The 20,225-nt window shown below is 35.5% G+C and overlaps 1 protein-coding gene across 1 annotated transcript in view; it reads left to right on the forward strand.

The window, feature by feature from the left end:
* The window catches only part of VPS13B (vacuolar protein sorting 13 homolog B), a 429,788-nt gene that overhangs the window by 79,450 nt on the left and 330,113 nt on the right, over nt 1-20,225 (forward strand). The window contains exon 18 of the mRNA XM_066334019.1: nt 15,567-15,751. Coding sequence (XP_066190116.1) covers nt 15,567-15,751 — 185 coding nt within the window. The remainder of the gene's footprint in view (nt 1-15,566; nt 15,752-20,225) is intronic.

The following is a 20,225-nucleotide window of genomic DNA, read 5'->3' on the forward strand; positions in this document are numbered from 1 at the left end:
AAACTTTTATAGAGAGGTTGAGGACTTGCTGGGTAAATTAATATCTAGGACTTCATGGTCTTCACTTGAATTATTAGAGTACAGAGCATTTAACTGATTGTTCCTAATTTTTTACTCTGTCAGAACAAAAATCTTGAATAGAAACTTGCAATAAGATCTCAATAATTATTAGGAAACAAAAAAAACACAGTCTTGGAGATGTTTAATAGATACAATTTCTGCTAAGATTCTTTCTTTTGAGTTGTTCTCTGTAGATTGTCTTAAGAAATAAATTTCAGTTTAAATACATGCAGTGTGCTAATCTCAATCAAGATTCATCTTGTTGATGAAGAAGGATTTTTGGTAACAGGAGACTGGATTTGTGTTGGCACTGTTGTTTCATTTTCTTCAGTGTTTTTATTGAAGTGCTAATCATTATTGACAAAAGCTGACAAAAATTTAAAATTTGCTTTGCTGTTGAAGGCAGTCACATGTATCATATGCTGGGCACCTCATGTGTCCAGAGATCTGTCACTTGTTTCAATGGTGAAAGTTGTGAATTGCAGACCTGACATAGTTATTTTTTTAATATGTGCACTTAGAGTTCTGAAAGATCACTTAGGAAATTTAGATGCAGTGCTCTTTGCATGGAATGAATATGTGTATTTTCTGTAGGCTCTTTTTATGAACTTTGAAGAACATTAATATAGCATAGCTGTGCTTAATGTTTCAACACAGATTTAACTGTAAAGGTAAACATTTACTGTGTCCTTAGAACCTGCTACATTTAGAGTAGATTGGCACATAAGGTTATAACTGCCTTTTGGCTAACTATTGTGCAAAGATTTTGAGGACTATACTTTGCCACAATCCTGAACATCAGCATTTTGTTTTCCTTGCTTTTATTTTGATTCTGTCATGTTGTAGTTGTGAAACGGTTGCTTCGTAAACAGAGTTTAGTTTCTTTTTTATTTTCTAGATTTAATATTAACATTAGAAAACCTGAGGACTCTAATTCCCTCTACTACTGTAGAGTTTTTTGATCTAACTTTTGTTATTGTAAAGGTATTTATATTTTTATGTAAAGGTATTTATATTTTTATATAGCTTTACTTCTATTTTCTTCCATCATGTGTCCCATTACAAGGCAGACGTCACTCTCTTAATTGCAGCTATGTACCTGGTATACCATACAGTCATACTCTTATTTATAGAATTAATTCTTAGACTCATTGCACAGTTGAGTAAGGTCCTTGCACATTGAGTAAGTGTAGGTTCTAGCCATGATGTGCACCTGCTCATGTCCGCTTCAGGGTCATCTTGTAAATACCATACACATTTAATGGTATCTGTGTGAATTGACAAGGGTGAGAGCAATTCATGTTGGTCTGCAAGCACAGTGGTAGATAAAGATCTGGCTTCTTACACAGTAAGAAGTTATTTAACAAGGAAATTAGGTTCTCCTGACATGGCCTTTACCAATATGGCTATTGTGATGACAGTAGGAGATTTTAGGATTTACTGCTCACCAAATAAAGGATTAAAAGTGCATAATGGATGATGAAGTGAACTATCTGGTTTTGCTACTTTTTTTGATTAAAACATCTTTGCGGGGCATGTCCAGTGGAGTAATCTGCTTAGGACTAGAAATCATAGTAGATTTGTGAGCTTGAGAGTCACGAGATTTCACTGTCATGACATTCAGTGCAGTGATGCTAGTAAGAGTCAAGCAGATCCTACTGGCAGGTAACACAGAGCCAACTATCCACAAACTGTGAGCATTAGGTCATAAATCTAGGAAGTTTTCCCATAAATTGACACTTAGGTCTTGATTTTGGCAGCCTGTTTTATTGGCTAGTCACAATTGATCAAGAGCAATGTCAATTTAGATTGGGTGTGGATTGCATTTCACATGGGCGGTTGAGGGACACACTCATTTTTTGGGTAAGAAGCAGAAACAGGTTGAGAACACATGCAACTCATTTTGTAGCACTCAGTTGTGACTATTAGTTATGTCAGTAATTGAATTTAGCTGCCAGATGAAAATTTGGGGTATTCTTCAAAACAGAAAATATCTGGGGTTGAACACCTGAACAGATGCATTCAGTTTATGGGACGGGAGTTTCAGCCACCTCAGCATTGTTCCAGTTAGATCTGGCACATGTTTAAACCTGTTTGAAATATGCCAGTGATTGGGGCTGTGCAAAAGCAGAACACAACAGTCATTCTCCTGGGTTCTGCAGAGATGGTGGTGTAGTACTGCCTCACATGGGAACAGTTATAACAGCACAGGAGTGTGCTGGATTGCTTCAGCATTGTCCCCTTCTCCGCTATTGCCTAGAAAATGCATCAAAGAACATAATACTAAATCACATCTTTAAAAATTAATTTATTGGTAGCTGGTTTTGGTAGGACATTAGGTGAGCAGTGACTGACACTTTCAGAAGTTTGAATTACTGTGCATCTTAGTGTTTGAGGAGTAGATCTGTCAATTATAGTATAGCATGTTGTGAACAGTAATGTAAGGTGATATAACAGCTTTAGCAGAAGTACTTTTCATTGATTTAACTTGTCTTGCTTTATAAAAGTTCAAGGGGGTCATGCTTGTGTATAGGGATGAAGATGCTTAAAGAGCTTCTGTGGAACATTTCTGATCTGCAGTGATATGAACATTTTAAGTTTCAACAAGAATATTTTGGGTTACTTTTCAACTGCACTGTTCTGGAGGGAGCTGTTGTTGGTTACCAAGAAAAGCACTTGGAACAGGAGGGGTTTTGCATTCTGAGTACATGACTTGCAGCTTGATTAGTGTAACAACAAATTAACTTCAGTTGCAAACGTCAAGTTTAATTTTTTTTAAAAATCAAGTCCAGATCAAATGTTACTGTTTCTCAGCAGATGTGGCAGGCAGCATTCAGCAAATCTGTTGAAAGTGCACTTATAGTCAGTGTAAATTGGAAGCAGTTGTATTGTTCAGTATTGTCCATTAGGAGGAAATTCAGCAGAGTTGACACTAAAGGGTAGTCATGGGGAGTATTTCCAGTGTAGTTATTTAGACTCATTAATTGTCAAGTCTCTTCAGTGAAAGTAAATTAAGCTTATTAACTAATATCTGTCCAGGGAAAGTGATTGCACATGGTGAATAGTTAATCCTGATTTTTTAAGTGTTGCCATCAGGATTTGCTGGCATTTATACTAGAAACAAGCAAATGATATTTCAAAATGCAAAGGATTTTCAGGGTTGAAGCTGCATTTTGATTAGGTGAAAGGTATTAAGAGCCCAATCTTAAAGCTGAAATGCTGTTACATAGTATGGATCCTAAAGAAAAATTGAATCCCTGATATATATTTCTTTTGCACTGGATGTATTTAGAAAATTCTGTTTCTGTTAGTGGTAACACCATCTGTATCAAAAGACCTGTTAGGATTTTCAGTGATATTCTCTGGCTATAAGGCTTTACCGATGTAGAATCTGGCTAGAAAGATGCACTGATGGCAATTCTTTGCACAAAGTTTGTCCTTTGTTTTTCCAGAATTTTATCTGCAGTTTGGTGCCTTTTTTTTTTTTTTTCTGCCTCTAAGTAAATCTGTGAATTATGAAGAGAAATACAGTCTCTGTGCTGGCATCTCTGCTGCTAAATAACACATTGCTAGAAACCCATCTGTGACCCTGAGTGTTTTCTCGTATCTCAGTTCATACACAAATATCTACCAGTAGCTTTCCTATCCACTCCCCAAAGGCAGGAAAAAAAAATTAGATCTAAGAAGGACATATATTGAGGCTTCAGACTGAGGACAGCTTCTGACATGCTCTGTCCCTTCAGCCTTGTTTGAGAAAGTGCCTGCTGCCTTGGCCTGAGGCTGGCAGAGAGCAAGCCAACAAGTCAACAGTATGCACAGCACAAGCATTACTGGAGCCAGCACTCAGCCTCCGTAGCTGGCAAACAAGGATGCTTGAAACTTGCACCCTGAAACTGATTTTGATGCCATTCTGCCAGCCAGCCCAAATCAAATGTTGCTTATTACACAGAATTCTGAAGAGCCTTTTTCTTTGCATCTTCTTTTTAAAGTAATGCCATGGGATTTGATGAGATTCAAAGCACTGTTTTAAGAATCTGTAGTCATTAAATACAATAACTTGGAGATAAAAATGGCCTTTCATTCATTTGCATTTACAGTGATTCTATAGGGAGCTATATTGGATTATTCACCTTGTGTACCAAATAATCTAGCTTCACCAAAGCTGTGTATTTACTTCTTGAATAAGCTATATGCTTGTCAATTTAGCTATATAGAGTCGCTGATTTTGTTTATCTTTCTTTGTTTATCATCATTATGCTCATGGAGCATTGCCATTTAAATGGCCAAGCTGTAGCATATCTTTTTTTTTGACTCTACAGAGCTTCACTCTCAAGTGGTAGGCATCACTTCCACTTGAGGTGAGGTACCAGAAACCAGAGTTATATTATGCACCTACTCTTAGAAGCACATTGATGTGAATCTCAGCTGAAGCTGATAACCATGATAAATGGTAACTGCAAACATTTTATTACAACCAAATTATTTATCACATCTCAAATTATGCAAATGTAAAGGCTCATGTGGATATTCAGGTGTCCATAATACCTTAGCATCTTTACTGCATCTGTGTTCATCTCTAGGTGGAAGAAAAATACTGTCCTGTGTCCGGAGTAATTTGTTTGCTGTATTCTCCTCATGCTTGTTCTCTCTGTCACCCGGAGGTGCTTTTTCATAGGAATAGTCCTCATAGATCAGGATCTCCTTGGTTTTAAGCTGTGTTTGCTTCCTTACACACAAACAATATGCATTCTCAGCATTTTTCCACAATCACTTCTACTCTAGTTGTTTATAGTTTTGTACTCTTTATTACTATTTCTTTAGCAATGCCTTTTAAAGGAAGTTAAAGTAACCTGTCAGGTGTACATACTGAGGAACAGCATTGAATGAGTACTGAAGTACAGTGTTGAATGCATGTAAACATTTGGATCTCCATTCGGGCCTGTATTGTCTGTTTTTCATTATGCTTTAATCTTCTAAAGGACACCAGCTCCCAGTTTCTGAACTAGATTTTTAGCATTGTGTGTTTTGGATGGGAATTTTAGAGGGCCATTTTAACAAACAACAAAAAAGAGAACAAGTGAAGGCAGGCTCAGATGGGATATGAAGCTCTTAAACAGTAAACTATGAGAATAAAACCTGTTTATTTCATTTGGAAATCATTATACCTGTTGTAGATACTTCTGACATCAATGCAAGAAATGGAAAGGATTATGTTAGTTCAGACACCAGTACAACAACTGTGAATTCATTTTTTGATTGATCAGATTTTTTTTTCTCATGTGTGGTTTTTTTTTTTTTTTTTTTTTTTTTTAACAAAAGCCAATATGATTATTTTTGTTGCTGATGTTTAATTAGTTTTTTCTTTGAGTTTAATGGCTTGTTCCAAAATGAACAATAGAATAGAAGGAAATATTTGGTAAACATGATTAGAATATTTATTTGATAATGAAGAAATACACAAGGAGAATGAGAGAATTAAGAACCTGACTTTCATATTTTAAATGAGCAAATGGAGATGGGACTTTTATAATGTCACTGACTTAGTCTGTTGCTCCAAAAGTACTTGTATATCTTTGATTTTGCATACCTGTTGGTATGCATGTTTATAATACAAAAAATATCTTTTTGATGTGTGCCATTTTGATGTGAATACTGACAATATCTGCATTATGTGATGTGATAATTTTGATTGTCTTGAAGACTCACTAGGGCTTCTGGAGTTTTTAATTAATTAAATAGATGTTAATGTTTAATTAATTAAATAGATGTTATGAGACACAGTGAATAGATCAAAACTGGACACAGGAAATATATAGCCATAGATTCTGCTTCAAAGCATGTATTATTTTTGAGGACTGGTGTAAAGTAATGCCAGAGTCAATGCTTAAAGATGGCAAATTTAGGTTTAACAATAACTTCAGTCTTTGAAGTATAAATTATTATGCATTTACTGAGATTTAATGTTTTGCTTTAAATAGCTTTTAAAATTCTTTTGAGGTTGATGCTTAATGAGGCCACAAAATAATCATTTTAAAGTCTTTGTACTCCTTCTGCAGTTATGCAGTGTGTACATGTGAACCATTACCACACCTTGTCCATTCATGTCCTTGCTGTTGAAGACACCCTTGATCCATCCTTTGCCATATTAAAGGCTTTTCTGGTAATCAGAAAAACAAAACATGCTTCTCTGTTTCCAGCAGCTTCTTTTAATGCTGTAACTTCTCTCTTAAATGATAGTGGAATTGGCTTTTGAGGTACTGTAAGGCACAGCGTTAAGTCCTTTTATTTAGCAGTGAGGTTGGGTTTAAAGGATCCCTCTTCCAACCCCAACCACTGCGATTTACCTTTTGGAGAATTCAGATACAGAAGTATAGATTTGTTTTTTTAGTCCAAAATTCCTGTGTTTTGTTTGTGACATCTCCATTTAGGGCAATAATTTTGTTCAAATACTAATTTTGTTTTGCTAATGCAGGCATACACCTTCTTACTGCTCTGACTAGCTATAAAAAAATTGCCAGCATTTCAAGTAACATTTTTCCTCTCAGTGTAAATATGGCCTTTTTTCCCACCAAAATGTTTTACCTATTTATGAAAGAAAATAAACAGCATGCAAAAGTTTTTAGTGGAAGAAATTCACAGAAGCCCCCAAGTCATAATCCACTTACCTTTTTGGACAATTTTTTTTTACTGAGATCAGTTGTTAGTGTTTACTTGAAGTTGGGTTGTGTTCAGCTCTTAAATCTTTAGCAAGGAATTTGAAACTGTGTTAGTTCCCAAGAAGACCTTTGAACCGGGTTTGTCAGTGCAGTTTCCTTCACTGAGCACCAGCATGTTTGAGCCCTTCTGGCTCCCTGTTTTACCTGCTAATGGTAGCCAAATGGTTCTGTGTGGCAGATTTAGAGGATTGATTTAATGGCTGTTTCTGCTGCTTCTGGGATTGTGTGAAGGGGGGAAAGAGGAGAGGGAAAGGGAGAGGATGGGGTTACTTCCCTAGACAGTAAAGCAGGCTGCACTGTGGTAAGCCAGTTCCCCAAACCCTGAGCCACCCTTGTGGCTCCTGAGATTGGATACACTGTAGTATCCAAAGCAGCAGTACCGGATTTATAAAAGCTATAAGAAAGAGTAATGCTTGCTTTGTTTTAGTGAACAAATCTTTGTGGTTTGGCAGTTTATGGCCACTGGCAGTTTTTACCTGGTCACCTCTGGTGGTTTTGGTCATCTGCAGCTGTTTAGTTACAGCATCAGCAAGTTTCAGCTGATTACTTCTTGTCCCCCACCCACAACTAATATTTATCTACCAGATAAATGATAACGATGGCCGATGGCTGGCATTTAGTTTGGCATTGCTGCTTTTTCATGTAGGGTCTCTTTCTCAGGAAAAGATAGAAGGCACAATTAAAATGTAGGTGTAAAAGTTCTCTGCTTTTCACTATTGTTTCCCTTTGCACTACCTTCATTAAGCCAGTGATTCCCTATTGAACGTCCCTGCTTCTTTCCAGACTTGCTTCTGGCTTGTTTTTGTTTGTAATACATTTTGATTTTTGGCTGCTGTAATGAATACTGGTTTTTCTCATGGTTTTTATATTTGGATCTTGTGGAACATAATGCAGCTGTCATATCCCTTCCCTTGTTCTCACTAACACCCACCATCAACAACAGGAGGTTGCTAGATCCAAGTAATAAAGTTAGACCTTCTCGCAGAAGTAAAGAAAGACTAGATGCTTAAAGTGTAAGTAATTTAAAAAGTCCTGAATTCACATTGAGGGCATTCCATGAGGAAAGTTTCTTACCCCTTTTTTTTCAAATTTCCACCCCACACCTTGTGGGGTTCTGAAGATGCAGTTCTTTAAAGATGTGACTGTATGCTTAATATATATGGTTTACACATCAAAAACTGAAATATATAAAGAGGACTGAGGTCTGCTTGTTATCTCCTCAGAGCAGGGAAGTTATAATTTTATTCTTATGTTTATTAAAATATATATCATATAACTTCGATGATTATTTCTGGAGACAAGTATTAACTAGTGCTTAGAAAATGTTTTTTACGAAGAAAAAAAAAAGCAATTAGTTGCTGACATCCACTTGCAGTTTGATGGCAATTCAGATACCTAGCATCTGTCCAACTGTTGAGTCAGTAAGCTGAATTTGATCTAAACATCCTAATGCAGCTGCAGGTTCAAGATGTTCCTGCATTGCAATTTCAACAGCCACCTTAGTTTATCATGTGTTTAAAAATAAGACTGGAAACCCCAAATCCCTTATTGATATCAACAAATTTTTAGTACAGATCCGTTGCATTTTGAGGCACATGGGCAAATGACTAAGCTAGAAGTGAATATAGACTGCTTTCTTGCCTGCTTTCTGAAACATTTTATCTGCATATTTAAAGAGTCCTCTGGTGCTTAGTATGGCTGAAATCATGTTGGGGAAAATTAGTACTTTCCTACCTTCACATTCCAGGAGTTCGTTTTTTCTTACACACTTTCTTCTTATGCTGTCTTATAGTACAGGTCACTGTTTCTCACTTCTTGCTTCTTCACAAACCAGTATGATTATGTGCACGTAGCAATCATAATTTTTAATCTAATCATCCTAAGTTTAATGTCCAGATGGGACAAAATTAATAAAATTATTTTTAAAACAAGCCAAGTTTAGAGCTTCTAACATGTCCAGACTTGTGCATTCTTTGCTTTAAAGGGATTTTTTGTTTTCAAGGTATCTTCCTTTTAGATATTTTTTATTTCATGATTTTTGTTCTTGTAGTATGCATTCATTTTTGGTGTGCTGTATAAAGCTGAATTTTATTGTTCCATTAAAACACACACTTTACTGAGAATTGAGAATGGATAGCCTCTATTCATTCGCTAAGCCTTATTAAAGTTTGTATTCTGCCTATATTGTTTTGTTTTCACAATTGTTTCAAGGAAATCTTTGGGAATTTTTTTTGAAGTTTGCATGGAACTGAACGGTTAGCAAAAGTGTTTTCATCACTGGCTACTTATATTTCAAAATTGATGTTAAAAAATCTACAGAGAAGTCTGCTTTAAAATGATAGCTTTTTTCTATTCTAATCCTGTATCTAAAATTTTCCGAAATACCAAGTTAATATTTTGATTTACTAAAAAAAGAAAAGATCAGTGAACCCTTAAGGTCATTGTTTTCTCCCTTGTAATAAATTGTATAATTAACAGTGTTTCCTACAAATAAGGTGCCAAGTGTAGCTCCTGAAAGTTCCCATTTGTCAGAGATGATGTAGGATACCAGGCAGCCTTTAGTGAAGTCTATAGAGGAGCAGAAGTTGAAGATATCAGTCTTGGAGGTGTTTTTGCAATGAAGTGTTCTAAAGCAAGTTTAAGTGCTTGGGGTTTTCTTTTAATAGTAAATAACTTGGTCCTCTAGCATAAATAACTGTGTGTTGCTCTCTGAAGACTGAAAATCATGTTAGTATATGTGGTATATAAACCTGTGATATATTTGGGGTTTTTTGTGTATAGCAGTGACTTAATTTAGGCATTTCAAACAATAATACTTCTGTTTCCCTTCCTACATGTTTCCTTCATAGGTTTGATATTTGTCATTAAGGAGCTAGAGGTTGTTTCCTTTACAATAATAATAGTTACTTAAATGTTAAGAAAAAGGGTCGAAATTTTTATTTTTTTAAGTTAGATATGAAACATTAGATTAAGTAGAAATATAGATTTGTTGTAGGAATGTAGATGAAGCCTTTGCTCATGTCTTATAAAACCAGCAGGCCCTTTCTGCTTGCTGAAGGAGAAAGGTGTGCAAATGCTAACTGAAATAATTTGGGCACTTAAATTGCATTCAGGTTTTTCTAAGGCACAAGTGCTAGGTTCTAGTAGCAGGTTACTGGTTTTGTTATTTTGGAAAAAATGAACTAACCGTATTTTACTGTACAGGATATGAGTAATAACAAAAATGAAATTTTTTTGAACATTTTGCAGGTTCCAGCTTTGCAGTTGGGGACTCTGTATAAACCTCAGGACCCAGCTGTTCACCACTATATTCTTTCAATCACTCTGAGGTGTTGATTTTACAAGAATGAGTTGCTGTTCCTGAAGTCTACAAACTGAAAATATTTCATAACGGGCCTGTGAACCTACATGGATTGGTTATATTGGTGCCTATGCATGCTGTATAATAAGGACCAATTCATGTTTTTGTTCAAAAACAGCAAAGAAAACTATTTGCTTTAATGGTACGCCAGATTTATTCAAATATTTCAGCAAGTCTGTATTACAGTTTGTCAGCAAACTGGGTACAACCAAAGTGTATTTAAAAATCATTTAATTAGGACAGATTCATTTTCACTCCATGCCACTACACAGCAAGACTTGCTTGTTCATATTTCCTTAAATTTATCCTGGAACTTGTCCAAGTTCAGCTTTAATGAGTAGCCTATCCTGCTAGTTAGGATTTATTTTCCCCTAGAGAAGAGTGTTTGAATTGGTAGTTTTTTAACCTGTTGAGTTAAATGAACATATGTTCAGAACTGCATCTTAACTCTTGAGTGTAAAGACTTGAGAAATAATTATTTCTATTGTTGTTGCAGTTCTAAAATGCAGCTTAAGTAGTAGTGTTTTTAGACCCAAACTATGTGCCATGACTTTTTTAATAAGGTGAAGAGTTTTGGTATGAGGTTGCTTAATGCAAATTTAATAATACAGTATAGAACCACAGATCTGATTTGGTTTACTGAAAAAATCATTTGTACTTGTATTTTCACTTATTACTTGAATATATCTCTTGGGTCATAAAACTTGGTTAAATATAGCTCAATACCTTATTAATGATGTATTTTCTGTATTAACAGGTGCAGGTTGGTGGCAAACTTTCATTTTAAGATCTTTTAAATGCATTATTTGTGTTTCAAAACTATTATAATAAATCCTGAATTATAATTGCACTTTCATCACTAGCTGGGTCTAGTTAAAATTTCCTTTAAGCAACATTTGCTGCACACATGGTACAATTCTTCCCCCGCCTTGATTTTTTTTATCTATAAAAAAGGATTTATTTTCAACTTCCCATTCCTCGAAACTTATCTGAAAAGGACCAGAAGACTTTATTCCTATGGGATTGTTAAAGTACCGTAAGTGTAGAATTTGCATATTGTTAAAAAAATTCATATGCTGTTACTACTCCTAAGGGACAATTTTATGTGAAACTTTTTAAGTTTTGAATGTAGCATAGGTCAGTACAGTAGCTGTAATATGTATTTGTTGAATAGTCAGACTTTTAAAGCAAAATCTTTTGCACTGCTAAATTGTGTGCTGTGAGTGTCACAGCTCTTCAGATTCCCTCTGAAATACACTTGTTAATAAAAACGTGTTTAGATGGACTTACAGCAGAGTCATGTTCATTGTGAAGTTTGCTGAAAAAAGTTTTCTACCTTCTTTGTTCCTTCCAGTTTTACATTAGGAAACCCATATTTTGAAATATTTAAACACTTTGTTCTGAAATACTTAGTTTTAATCCTACAAAATAGTATTCAGAAATAAGGGGAGAAAACAGTGAAAATGTTGTGTGAAAGGATAAAAAAAGGAAAAAGTGCCAGAAACAAAAAAACGTAAGAGTGCACTTTCATAGTGAGATAAATATTAAAGCATGGCATTGTAATTTAAAAAAGGAATATCAGGGAACAATCTGATGTCACTATGCATTACATTTTGTTCCAGGTAATGCCTGCAAAAGCTTTCCTAATGTGCATAGATACTTTTCCAACTTCAGTTCTGTGTAAAAGAAATGGGTTATGCTGTCTGTCTAATCTTAAGTTTTAAAATAAATTAATTAAATTTAAAATAAATTAATTATTATGTATACCATTTTGTTTTGTTAGGAATGGATTTCCTAAGTACAGAATTCCTTTTCCTACTCCTTTATGCATGTATCCCTATTTTGCTTAAATTGATAGATTACTGAGCTTGGATTTAAACTCCAGGAAATTTTAGGAAAACAAGTCCGAATTCTAACTTGAGATGAACATCAGAAAAGGTCTCAGAACTGTAGTCTCCACCTGTGCTTTTCACAGTACCCAGAGCTTTTCTTTGAGTGGCTACAGGCGTATGTGTATAGAGCATTTCTTGTGTATCTGAGGATCTGAAATGGGACACATGTTTCATTTAACTGCATCCACAGTACGGTGATCATGTGTCCTCTTGTGCTTTTGTGTGGTAGAAATGGTCAGAATATGTTCCAGGTTCTTTATTCCTTTTGGGTGTCTGAGTCAAAGTGGGTTTTGTGGTGGTTTTTTTTTTTTTTTGGTTTCTTTTTTTTGTTTGTTTGTTTGTTTTTTTTAACCAGGCAGCATCTGTCTTTGTTTGCCTGATTTAATACTGGTATTATTTTCTGTTCTTATTTCATCTCTCCTTAAAGCAGTTCTGATTTTCAGATTAGGTAATTTTCTGATGTTTAGAAAAATGCTTTTTTTACATGCACTTTTACACCAGCTAAATTCAAATGTGTTTGGACACATTGTTTTCTATGATTTGTACTTGCTGTGAGATGAGCGTTTTCAGGAAAGGTTTGCAGTGTGTTTCATCTTCAAACTGAAACAGAGGAAGAGCTTTAGGAGTTTTTTACAGATATTTCTTACTCTTTTGGTGACCTACTGTGCTGTAGTTGATAGAGGTGAGCCTGGAATGGGGTTTGGCTATCACTCAAGAAAGATGTGTATGGGCCTGGCTGTCAGCAGGTGAGGCAGGTGGGAGATGCACAGTTCCCCCAAAGAGGTCATACATAACTTCTTTGTTCTAGCTCACTGTTTGGTCTTTGTTACTCCTATTAAAACAAACAACATCCAAAAAACTCAACCAAAGAAGGATTAATGCAAGATCTCTTCTTCAAAGGCCTCTAATGAGTTTTGATTTTTCTAGCAACAAAGGCTGTACTTATAGGTAGATTCAGACTTCAAAACCAATAGATTTATTCAAACAGGAGACTGCTCTTTTTGTGGGGATGTTGTGAAGCATGATGTATGCTCATATGAAAGACATTTCTACTATCAGACACAAGGCTGAGTTTTCCCATATAAACATGGAATGTTTTTCCTTCATCCATGTTTTTTTCTGCAAATGACATTTGAAGCTGGCAGCATAATTGTGTCATTAGCTTCAAATGAGTTGCAAATCAGAGGCACTCTTGTTGCTGGTTTCCTCTCCCTTCTCAGCATTTTTGAGACAGGTAATCCTGATTACAAACTTGATGAGATTGGAAAGCCTCATTCTAAAGAATACTGATTACTATTACAGAAGGTTACAACACCTGTTTTTATTTGTTCTTTGTCATTCATCTGTATTTACATCCGTTTCTGAGAATCTTTGATGAGTACTTTCTTTTGTAAGGATCAGTTTTTCTTTTATTTTCACATTGGTTTTTTTAGTGAGAAACAGTGGCTGTTGTGGATGGGCTTTATCTTACCCTTTGATCTGTGGTGTAGACATTCACAGCTGAGAGGTATTGTAATGTCCCCTTATAGGCAGTGGGAAGAAGCAGTGACCTGCAAAAACAATAAGTTTATAATCTTCAGATCTTGAATTAATGGATCTCTATTATGTCTGCAAGTGCTGTTTTCTTGAGATTTGCCTTAAAAGGTTCTAGGCCACAGTCTTACATGTGGGTATTTGTTTATACAATAGATATCTAAGACTGAGCTTAATTCCTCTTGGTCCAGAGAAAATGGTTTTCACTTACTAGCTGTTTGCTGGTATTAACAAGGAATTAAGGGAGGAGCTCTGTTTGGGACTTGAGGTGAATGCCTCTGTGCCCAAGTCTAAATTCAAAGTAATGACATTATCTTTAGCTGTATCACTGTGTCAACATAGTGGTTGAGAGATGTCTTCACATGTTCAGAATGCTTATTTCCAAACTGTGCTTTGTAAGTCACATCTTCAGCTTATGGGCCAAAAGTGTTAGCAGCAGAATATTTTATTACTCTGCTGCTTCATCTAGAGCATGGTGATCCTGGGTCTGAGAAGTGATCAAGTGCTTTTTTTCTTCACAGTTATTTTGGTGAAGGCCCAGTCTCCCATTCAGATGCAGAATGTTCAAGAAATCTACTCCTTAAGACTTCTGTGTCAGACTTTTTGCTAAAGGTTTCAGAATTTCAGCATCATGAATGGCCTAGTTCTGTTCTGCAGAGTCTCTGCAACTAGTACTAGCTCCCATATGTTAGGTTATACAGCTGCTAGCATTTTCTTTTGGGCCTAGATAGGAGATGTGGTGTATTATGGCTGCTTCTGAGAGTTCTTGGAAGGTTTTGATTTTGCTGATCTGAGGAGTCATTGGATATCTGCATGCCTTTACACTTTCAGTCCCTGAGCATTTTGGTGAAACATGCTTTTTTTCAGGGCCAATGAGTTTTGTGTGCAGCTTCAGCTGCTTTGCCTCATTTGAGGTTCTGATTCCCAGTGGTACATGAACCTACGATTTGTTTTTAAGGGGCTTTGAACATGTCCCTAAAATTTTCTAATGGAAGAGTTTCTTCATAATGAGAATGAGCCAGTATGTGCATCAGTAATTTTATTTAATGGAATTGTAGGATCATAGAATTGTTAAAATTTGGTACAAGCTTAAAGATCATTTAGGTCCAACCCTCCAGCTATATAGGACATTAGAGAAAATAATGCTAAACAGCAGAAAAATTACATTTCAGTGATGGAGTGATTAGGGCAAAAATGGTAATGTTAAAAACATGATACAGGAGAAGGCTCCAAACTGAGAGGGCTAAAGAGCCTTTACAGATTTTGTTGAATATAACAAATCAGTCTATTGCTTTATTTCAGGTAATAGTGTGTAAATTAGGAAGAAAAAGTAAGTTACTGACTTTGCTATAGTTTTTGTAAAGCATTCTTGGTGGTGGTTTATATTGTCACAGAGGAATTTATTTCCCAAACAACTGTTCTTTACTTTGCCCCATCAAATGCTTGTCTCCTCCTGTTGCTCCTCCCCAGTTAAAAGGTAAGGCACTGAAAAATACTAGAATCACTTAATGAGCTCTGTCAGCAAAATATAGAATGTAGGCTTGTTTGTATTTTGATGTGTGAATATTGTTTATGAGTTTTTTGGGTCACTAGCCATATGTCATTCAGTGATGCACTGTAAGCTTTGTAAATAAAAAAAATCGTACTGTTCAATTTCTGAACAGATGTTTTCTGCGTTCTTAGTATCTGCACGATTTTGAATAGCTCTTATTTTGGCAGGAGCACATGGAATTGCTTTTATTAAGTATTTTAAAACCAAGAGATAATTAGATGAAAATATATGAATTTTTGCTGTCAGGGTTTGGAGGGAGATGTAAAGTTAAATCATGTAACAAGTTTCATTTCAGTGTAAGTAGAATTATCTCTTAGAGAAAGAAATAGGCACACAGTTCCAATCTTACAAACTGTCTGCTTGTACTCTAATGTTCTGTGACTAAGTTTTAAAATTTTTATTTTTATGTGCTGAAGTAATGATTTTCTTTTTTTTCTTTTTTTTTGAAACAGGACCAAGCGAGCTCATGTCCCACTAACAGAATGCATTTTTGAGCTCCCTAATTTGACAGTTCAAGCAACTAGAGCTCAAACCATTCTGCTTCAAACTATTTATCAGAGCTGGTGTCATCCTGTTGGAAATGTTAGTTCAGTGGTGGTAAATGAAGCTTTACTGAATGAGATTTTCCAAACTTCAGGTAAATATGTGATGCTTTGAAGTATTTATTGGTTTTACAGAGCACTGCTAGTGAGTGTCCATACAACTATATTCTTTAAATCCAGGTTTTTACTTATAGTAACCAATGGGCAGAATGTTTTTTGTGTGTATATGGGTATTTATAACTTATATTTAAATCCAGGATGTAAGTTAAGCCACCGAGCTTCACTCCTTGGCACCAATTTCTGGATGCATTTAATTTTCCCATACAGGATAATTTTTCCATGCTTCCCTCATCTGAAACATCCACTTTTGCTTCCTTATATGGTACAATGTTATTACTTCAGGATCATTCAGAGGTGAAACTGGATTATTAAGGGCTTTATTAATCAATGGCATACATTGATTTCTTTAGAAGAGCTGCAGATGTTTCTCATTATTTTGTAAATAAATGTTACTTAACTGTTGTGAAATTGCTGAAGATATGCAAGTGTTGGTGATGATTACATAAATAATGAAAGTTGTTATCTGTCATCCTTTTGCTAAACACCCATAGATTTTGGAAATAAATTCAGGATTTTGACCAGTTTACAGAGGAAACGACAGTTTTCAAGTGCCTAAAGGTCATCCAGAAAACGATTTTTTTTTTTTTAGATTTCTATGCGGACGTGAATAATTTAGAGCTGGTTTTATTTGTTCTGAATAAACCCATAACAAGAATAACAGATCTTTTGGAATATCCAGCATTGCCAGTCTTGGAGAATGTGTTAGGAGAATGATTTAGGTGCAGACAATCATGATTTGAAGCAGAGTAGTGGATTAGACCACTGGAAGTCTTTCAGCTCTGCTTTTCTTGATCCTTTCCATTCTTCCTTTTCACTACTCCTGTTTATTGAAGTAAAATCTGTGTTGATGGAATATTGCAGAAGAACTTCTGTATTTTTGTGGAATAACTGCTTAAAGTGCTTAGGTTTACCTTCTTTCATGAAAGTCAATTCTGCTCTGTTCCTTCATTCTGTGTGGGTCATCTCAGAATAGCATTGTGACATTTTATTTTCAAGTCCTGGTACTTGTAAAGGTAGCAGGTTTACAATCCACACCATGGAGAAATGTGAAAATACAGTTGTTTGATCACTTCAGATGCTCTTAGGGTTTGCACAGTTTCAAACTACTAACCTGTTCTATTTTTAACATGTTTCAGTCAATTAATTCAGTGAACTGTGAAACAACTCTGCTAACAGTATCTTTGCAGAACAGAAATCTGGAGCACAGATATTAAGTACTTCAAATGAAATGAATGAACAATAAATGCACTTATTTTGATCTTCTCTTGTTCATGGCTTAACGCTTCACCTGGTAAATTTTATACTTCTGTAGTTGTGCTTGGCATTAACTAGACTGAGGGCAGCTCTGCATTCAAGGCTAAGAAGTGATTTTTGTCTGAATTTTTGGCTTGGTTGATTCTGTAAGCCTAGTACCTTTTGTTTGAATACTGTTGTGTGAAATTTAATGTCGTGCCTTGTTGAAAGTCATCCTTGTAATTAGGGTTAACTTCCACATACTTGAACATGTATGTGTGTAAGCCACTAAAAAATACTTGACTGTATTTGCACAGGGAAGTTGAAATTTCAAGTTTCCTTTTGTCATTTTTCTTTCTATTTAAATTTTTTTTTTTTTGTGACGTAACTAGGAGGATAATGCAGTCAATAAGGAATTTGTCAGTAAACAAGGCACATCTGTTATACACTTTTACTTACATTCAACTTAGTTTCTCCAACATAAAACAAAAGCTGATGGATGTTTCTTGGGAGTCTTTGTTTTGAGTTCCTGCCTGCCACTGCATACCCCGGTGCTCCTTTAGGCTTGTACAGAGTGGCCTTGCATGGCTCAAGTGTTGAGCCTGGCAAAGTATTTGGGCTCCTCCTCCTGCCACTGTGTCTCAGAATCTTTGTGGGTGAGCGGATGAGCCTTTTTGCTGTAACCTAAACTCTCAAGGAAAAAATTGGCTTTTTCCCATGGTATTGTGTTTTCCGTCTGAGCAGAAGTAGGTTTTGGCTATGCACAGAAGTAATACTTCAGGAAAATAGCTTTCCATCCCCATGGTGTTGTGGATTAATATTTCTTTGATTAATTTACTACAAATAATGCAAGTATAAACACTTGTTTTCAAGTTGCTATTTACTGTTCTTCCTTTTCTTTTTCTTATTATGTTTATATTAAATTGTAGTGTTCTTGCAGGAAAAAGCAATGATATAATCAAAGATTCCCTTTCCTTCACTTTATCCTATTTTTTGGGGAATCTTTTTCTTGAAATTATTTGCTTACATTCTGCTGTTTCAAAGAATCAGAAACTACTATGTCTTTCATGAATACAGTGGCCCAAATTTTCTTCTGTGTTTATGTTTTCGAACTAATAAAAGCCATCTCTCTAACTAATGAGAAATACAGCAGGACGAACACCTATGTCTCCATCCAGATTTTTCCCCTTTTTAAAAGTAAATAAAAAAGCCCTCCCTATACATGACATTATTCTGAAAAGGAAGAAAGGGTTTATTTATTTTGTCTTCTATTTGTAATGGTCTGCTGTTATCCCTAGGTTTCCAGCAAATCTGACTGCAATAGGCAGATCACAGGATTTTATGCATTCTTGACACTCAGTGTAACATCATGCTTATTCTGTTATTTCTGAATGAAATGTGTCCTCCTATGGAAATGGTTCATTTATTAGCTACCTGCCCAGACTGGTTCTACCAATTGTGAAATATACTGTGAGTTGAATTTTTTCTTCTCTAGGAAGCTCCTCATGCATAGTTAATCTCAAATGTGTTTGCCATTTGTTTACATAGCCTGCAACTTTCTCAGCTGTTTTTGTCTCTATTGCCACTTTTTGTGTGTGATTGAAGAGTAGTATGAGACTGAAAAGGTTGTTGCTGAGCTCTTTCTATCTTCTTTGGGGCTTTGTGCCATGTGCTGTTGAGTGTTGGGCTTCCTTATCACATCAGTTCAGTATTACTTGAACTCAAAAGTGATACCACAAGTGTTTGTAACTCCTCAGCCAAGATCTATTTTAGCAGCCATTGTGCTAAAAGCATACTTATATGCTTTTTCCAACATAGCCAATCTCTTCCAGTTTTAGAACTTTATCACTGAAACTTATAATATGAGGTAGGATATTCTATAGGAAAGAAAGATTAAATTAGGGAAAACAGAAATAAAATATGGAGAGGAAGGAAAAGAAAAAGAGGATCAGCTAATAAAAACGGGAGAGAGTGGCAGAGGAATATGAATATGAAACAAGAAGCAGGTAGAAAGAGTTAAAGTAGAAAAGCAGTAGAAGTTTAGAAAACCAGAAATTAATAGGAAGACCAGTACAGGTACATGAGTTGCAGGAGAGGGGAGCCTCAGAGAGGAACACATGACTGTTGGCCCTTTCACCTGCTGTGGAGAGGCTCACAGGGTACAAAGGCCCCTTTGGGAACCTGTTTGCCAGGTAACGGCTGAAAGACCTTCTATGGATCTAGTTTAAAAAGGCTCTGCACTCTGTTTCCAGAAACATATGAACAGAGTTTATTGCTCGTATCTGGGGTTCGGTCCTAAATTTTCACCTGGAGCAGAAATGTTACCCTGCTCCAAAACTTCTTGCAAAGGTAATTGAGGCTGAAGTTGGCCTAGGGATTCAAAACAACCTCTCTGAACTCTATCCTCTACAAATTCTTTTTGGTAATAGATTAATGGAATACCAGAAAGGGAAGATTGCTGGAAGATTAACACTCTTCTGTCCCCCATCTACTTTTCTCCCATTGTTCTTTAGAAACCTTTTCCTTCTAGGAGAAAGACACTTTACTCACTCAAATATTCCCTAATTTGTTATTAGATTGCTGTCTTCATTAGATCATCTGAGAGGGCTTTTTTTTTATTAACTTGCCCAAAGGCAAGCTGCCTGAAAAAAAAATATTTTGAAGTCTCAAAATCAAGTTGTGTATGTTTTGTTTCTGACAGAATTTAAATATGAAGTGCCTGTACCACCTAAAATCTGTATTTGTCTATATTAGTATGGTGTCTTATCTTGAAACTTCCAGTAAAAGATGTGTACAGTACTGTGATTGAGTTCAGAACTTGTGGAAGACAGATAAAATGAGTATGTCAAGAAAAATGTGTGATTTTCACTTCAGAAGTTTTTTATAAGCATGTTTAAATATTATGTCTGTCTTAGCTTGAGGTGATTTAATTCTGCTAAGAGCAGGTTTTTAATTATAAATTACATGGAATTTAATGAGACTTCTGAAAGCAAAGCACTTAACTCCCTTCATTGCAATTACACCTTTTGTAATCCGTATATTTAAATGTCTATTTTGGTAAAGTTCGTTTTAGGGTTCTTAGAAGTCAAGATACATTAAAAAAAAGATAATATAAACAGTTTAACTTACTGCTTGAGTGAGTAGGCATTGTCATTTAAGTACAAGATTGATGCATACTGCCTGAAACAGTTATGCAAGAACAGAAAGACTAGAAAA

The sequence above is a fragment of the Sylvia atricapilla genome, chromosome 1 (genome assembly GCF_009819655.1).
Source record: "Sylvia atricapilla isolate bSylAtr1 chromosome 1, bSylAtr1.pri, whole genome shotgun sequence".
Lineage (NCBI taxonomy): Eukaryota > Metazoa > Chordata > Aves > Passeriformes > Sylviidae > Sylvia > Sylvia atricapilla.